Source organism: Cibotium barometz, chromosome 37 (genome assembly GCF_041138505.1).
Source record: "Cibotium barometz isolate CiBa-2024 chromosome 37, ASM4113850v1, whole genome shotgun sequence".
Classification (NCBI taxonomy): domain Eukaryota; kingdom Viridiplantae; phylum Streptophyta; class Polypodiopsida; order Cyatheales; family Cibotiaceae; genus Cibotium; species Cibotium barometz.
Window position 1 is genome coordinate 16,294,555 of NC_141082.1, and position 6,000 is coordinate 16,300,554.

A 6,000-nucleotide genomic window follows, 5' to 3' on the forward strand; every position below is an offset into this window, starting at 1 on the left:
CCCTGAAAGAGCTTCTTCCAGTCATACTCCATCAAAACTGGCAGTGTAAGTCATGGACACCTGCAAATACCTTGGTATAGAGGTACGTTCTGACCACATGTGGCAGCACTGCATGGTCCCCAGCCTAAAGGCCCAAGAACAGGCATACTACAATAACAAGTTGCAAAAAACGTTTAAGGGTCAAACTTATCATGATTGAAGGAAATATTTAAAAGGATTTGGTTTCTCTATGGGATCAACCCTTCACGAAACCGCCTGGAATAAGTCATGTCTAAAGGTCTTGGTCCGTAACATCCACCATTATTTATGAAACTCCTAAAAGGGTGGGATGGAGGAAGAGCTTAGAGAACAAAAAAAAGTCTATTGATCTGCTTCAATGGGAGCTCATCCTCTCAGCCCTTACCAAAATCAAAGCAACAAATTATGCTTGAAGAGAAATTCTAAGATGAGCATAGAATACTCACATAAGGTCCATTTGATTTTGCAACAGCTTTTTTTAATACATACTCCAAAAAAAAAAATTGAAAGTATAAAACCACCAGAATTTAAACACTTACCCGCTCCAAGTGACTGCCATCCGCTTCCAAACCCTATGTTGACCGAAGCTCAGCCAATCATTGAGCTGACACAGAAAAACACAGAAGACAGTTTCAAGGAGATTGATACCTTACATATACCAACGGAAATCAGGTTATTCTCGAAACTTAACAAAAACAAAAGTGCAATCTTATTTTTCTTCAGGTAGAGATCCTGCTAATCGGTTGACAATGTTGCTCCTCTCCAAACTCAACCCACTGGAAGCAGGGAGAGGCCATGGTTCGCCCGTAGGTGACAAAGGACCTTGGTGTCCGTTGGCTGAGACAAGTGGGACGATCTAGTTATCCAGACATACCAACAGTAGATTGGCCAAGGCATGATGAAAGAAAAAAAAAAACTAGAGGAAGTAAAGGGTATCCCAAAAGAGGACTCTTCCCTAACCCAAATATGCTCCCTTGACTCTACGGATTGACCCCTAATCACATAACCAATAATGCTGCAAAATAACACTTTTGCAAAAACCCTAGGCTTTGGTACCGAATGTGACACACCTCACCCTAGGTACACCGGTGGTCTTGCAATATCACATCATGGCCCATAATCACGGCCTTCTGTTGGGCTGTTTTAGTGTGGGGAAATGCTGCAAACTGCTCTCTCAACAGCTCAATTGGCCGGCTGATTGTGCATGATCTGCAACATGGCAGGCTTCTGCCCACTATAAGTACAAAGAGATGGAGGCATTGTCATGTGCAGGAATTGCCTTTGGCATATGCTTCCAGAGAGCACACACAGAGTTGGCTGCATTTAGTAGGAAAATATCATAATATAGGCATCCCTGGGTTGCAAATTTACAAGGGAAAATCTGAGACAGCCCTCTATCTCCATCCCCAGCATCTGAAATCAAGAGCACTATAGGCATAAATGGATGATGAGCAAGCATATGCAAACTTGCCTTTCAGCCCCTCATCTGAAAAATGAGACCGGTCCTACTTCCCTTGGAAAGAAGGAGATCAAAAGCTACACCACCTATCAATTCAATGATTCTACAAGGTCCCTGATACCTCTTGGATGATATTTCTGTGTCTTAACATAAACCAACTTTCCCATCTTGCGTACTCTAGGTGCTGGCATGACCTCTGGCTATATTGAGTTTTCTTAAACAATTTTCAGACCTTCTATAGGTCACTAAGGGAATCATTATCCCTTGATCTCACAGCTACATGAGTGATAGAATGTGCAGCGGAAGAAGGGAAAATGGAAACACAGGAGGGAGAGAGAGAGAGAAAGATGGAGAGGAAACACAGGTGAGAACCTGCTCTCAATATCATCATCAAAAGGAATACATGTCCCGAGCAAGAGGGGAGAACCTCGTAAGTGAGGGACTGCAGCTAGACAAGCTAGGCAAGCAATGCAAGCAGTAAAATATGAGGGAGGCATGCCGGCTATATATACCTCTACATGAAGGCAGCTGACTAGGGATAAATACCTCCAAGACTCGGGAAAATCCCAAGACCATAAAATGGGGAATAAATATGGGTAAAATATGAGTGAGGGGTGACCAGCCCCTCTGACTAACATGGTCAACCCTAGAGGCTAAAATAGGACACCAAATAAGAAGCCAGCAAGTAGGGGATGATGTCTAACACCCCCTCTCAGCACCGGATGCTGAGCAAACTCCAAGAAGCCAGAGACGCCGTCCTCGATCAAAGATGAAAGACTGCAGAAACAAATACCAAGAAAGCTCCACAAGCAATCTCCTCAGTAACTCAGCTACAAAAGCAACAGAACAAGCTGCCAGGTACACCGTTCCTATGGAAGAAAACAACCATATAGGCTGCGACGTGCTGCTCGAAATAATGGTTCCAAACCCAAGTGTAAGAACACTCCCCGAAGTCAAATGTCGTGTACCCACCTTGGAGAAGGTATGAAAAACCTCATAACCAACCAAGATCAGATCCTGTATATAATCAATCCTGGGAGAAGCAAATTGCTCCTCACTGGAACCCTCGAAAGAAATAGAGTCAATCTGCTCCAACTCTGTACCAAGAGTAGCCAAATGGTGTATAAAAGCATTCTCTGAAAAGGTCGGCATCGCAAGATGTAAAGACTCTATAGAAAATATGGGGTCCATCAGCTCAAACTCCATAACATGAGTTGCCCAATGCTGTACATAAGTACACGCCACTGAGGTGGGCATCGCAAGATGAAAGGACTCCACATTCTCCTTTGAAAAATGATATCGTCGGACTGGTACAAGCCCAACCTGATTCTGATCCAAATCCAAAAAACTTTGAAAGTACCACTGTGCCACAGGCACGGTTAGCAACCACAGATCCAAAGCATCCCATCGGGTCCAAAAAACCATCCTCCAAAACAACAAGCCATCAGAACTCGCAGGGGGAGGGGCATCCTCGGAAGCATCACAAAGAGAGACAGAGGTAGACTCCTCACAATGAGGAAGGGAAGCAAGAATATAAACTGCAGTGGCAACAAAGTCCTCAAAAGCATCACAGATAGCAGAAGACTGTTCCAGAAGTAGAACCAGATCCCAAGAATCAGCAACAGATAAAAGATCCATGTGAAAGGATCACACCGCAAAAGGGCAAAACACCCTCCTTGTTCTGCAAATACTACAAAGAACACAAGCTCGGACAAAATAAACTCTACTCAGTATCTCTGAAAAGATCACTGCTCTCCTCCAAATATCTGTAAACTCCTGTCAAAGAAGAATGTCTCCACAGATACAACACAGCTCCCGAAACTGATCCTCGAGTAAAGTAGCTAGCGATAGGCCCCCTCTGAGTCTAGAAAACTCCTGTGGGAAGCAAAACGTGGCCAAAACACTACTATCCAGCAAAAAACAGCACTCCACCCCCAACAGAAGGCAAGGAACATGGAGAAACCGGGAAACTGTGTAGGCCAGGAACAAAACACAGGTATAGATGCTTCAAAATCAGCAAAACACTGACTGAAATCAGAAATTCAGAATCCTCCTCAAGTACCAAACTGCCTCCAAAGCCACAATCCAATCAAGAAACCCCCTCTGCAAGTGATCTGTGTCCACTACCGGAGAAGAAAACGCAGCCAAACAGGGGCTACAAACCTGAAAATTCAGGCCAACCAGTGTCCACACCTCCTATGAGGAAAAACGCTGAAGAGAAGGTACCTTCGGGTCCAACAGATGAAGCCCAGTTGAAGGTAGAGCTACCAACAAGATCGGTTCAGAAAAAACGCAGCAACCATGGCTGCAAATCTGAAAACGCAGAGGTATAAGGGGCTGAATATGGAAACGCTGAAGAAATAGGTACACCCAAGGCTCAGATCAGCAAATCAGCATCAGAAACCTATAGAGCAAACATGCTCCTGTTGGCCTGTACAAAACAGGTGACCAGCACTAGGGGGGGAGGGGGGGGTATGAATGCCAAGAACTGCTGAAAACTGCTGTAGACAGCCACCTGAAGAAAAACGCAGCAACTAAAAACGCAAAAACGCACGTCTATCCAGGGGCGGAAAAAATGCAGATATGAAGAGGTATAGGAGGGAGCATCCAACGCTGAAAATCACCGGCGCTCTGATACCATGATAGAATGTGCAGCGGAAGAAGGGAAAATGGAAACACAGGAGGGAGAGAGAGAGAGAAAGATGGAGAGGAAACACAGGTGAGAACCTGCTCTCAATATCATCATCAAAAGGAATACATGTCCGGAGCAAGAGGGGAGAACCTCGTAAGTGAGGGACTGCAGCTAGACAAGCTAGGCAAGCAATGCAAGCAATAAAATATGAGGGAGGCATGCCGGCTATATATACCTCTACATGAGGGCAGCCGACTAGGGATAAATACCTCCACGATTGGGGAAAATCCCAGGACCATAAAATGGGGAATAAATATGGGTAAAATATGAGTGAGGGGTGACCAGCCCCTCTGACTAACATGGTCAATCCTAGAGGCTAAAATAGGACACCAAATAGGAAGCCAGCAAGTAGGGGATGATGTCTAACAATGAGCTCTTGGTTCAAGACCATACATAAGCATGAACAAACCATGACCCTTGGCCTTATAAGCCAACTCTAGTAGGGAGTACCTACCATTCTCATTCACCTATTCAATACACATACATTCAATTCACCTAGTTGACTTGTAACGGTTCCGTAGTCTCCTCTGTCCCTTTGGTTTAAGCACTATCCCCCAAGTTGAACCACTAGTATCTAATTTGCTAATGTGGTCCACCAAAGTTTGCCTGTAAACCACCGTACACGGTCTCTCATAGTATCCTAGAGTTTATCAAATAGCTTTTGAACTTCCAAACCTCTTCATCCTTCCTCGGTTTCTAACCCCCGAAAAGGTTCTAAAAACTATTTGAAGTTTCAACCCCCGCAACCCCCAACAAATATATTGTATATTTGTACAAGCATAGAGAACCTCTAGAATGCCTCAAACTCATTTCCGAGTTTGGTGGCAAATCAAATATTCCATCCAGAGGGGCCAGCATGTTCCCCTTTCTATAATGGACTACACAAATACATGTATATGCTTGAATGTGTGTGTGTGTGTGTGTGTGTGTGTGTGTACATCCATATACATGTATATAACACAAACAGATGGACATAGTTAATTGTCAGGTAATGCATTAATGACTTACATTATCATAAGCGGGTGCAATACGATTGAAGAGCTCTTGGCGTTCTGAGGCCGTCTTGAAGGACGCGTCTGAGAGCATACTTCGCAGCTGCAATCGCTTAGCGTGCCCTGAAAAGAACCATAAAAGCTTTAATCACAGCCAGAGAGATGTTTAGTACATACCTGAAGCAAGCCCTAGAAATCTACCTGTGTTTGCGGGTGGACTGAAACCATCAAGCGTGTGGAACTGCGCCCATGCATGAGTTAGAGTGCTCATATCAACACCACTGGTCCAGCTCGAGAGAGACCACACTTGCCCTTGTCATCACACCAGCCCGGACGAATTTTATTTAATTTAAATGTCCGGACGAATGACAAACGGTGTGAACACCCAACTCCATAAAAATTCTGTTGGCCAGCTTTTTTCTCGACATTTTTTTGTTCAAAGAAGTAACCGCTTCATGTTCCATGAGCTTCTCAAGCTTACCATACATCTCCGTCTATAAAAAATTTTAACCCGCATTTAGGGTTCACGAGTGTGCCAGATTTTTTATCCCAACAATTTAATCCCAATAGATGAAACCGCTGATGAAATTGCAAGCATCATGGGTCATCCTCCCCTGAAGGATGCGATGAACAACTTCGGGTCTTCTCCTAAATTTTGAAGCTATTTTCTTGGATAAAGAAGCTAAAAGCATGTGGCCCATCATACAACATGAAATTTTGAAGCTTTTGCTTTTGTGGCCCATCATCTCACTTTCCCCACCCGTCAATGTAAGTTGAGTTTGCCCTTTTTTTGGGCTATAGATGAGAGCAACCACTTGCTCCTATATATATATATATAT

The 6,000-nt window shown here is 44.1% G+C and overlaps 1 protein-coding gene across 1 annotated transcript in view; it reads right to left on the reverse strand.

The window, feature by feature from the left end:
- LOC147616997 (2-phytyl-1,4-beta-naphthoquinone methyltransferase, chloroplastic-like) overlaps positions 1 to 5,501 on the reverse strand; it is a 33,422-nt gene extending 27,921 nt beyond the window's left edge. Inside the window, exons 1-3 of the mRNA XM_086776636.1 lie at positions 5,363 to 5,501; positions 5,178 to 5,284; positions 558 to 622 (exon numbers count right to left, since the gene is read on the reverse strand). Of these exons, the coding sequence (XP_086632762.1) occupies positions 558 to 622; positions 5,178 to 5,284; positions 5,363 to 5,432 (242 nt within the window). The 5' untranslated portion in view covers positions 5,433 to 5,501. The remainder of the gene's footprint in view (positions 1 to 557; positions 623 to 5,177; positions 5,285 to 5,362) is intronic.
- Between the last annotated feature and the right edge of the window lie 499 nt (positions 5,502 to 6,000).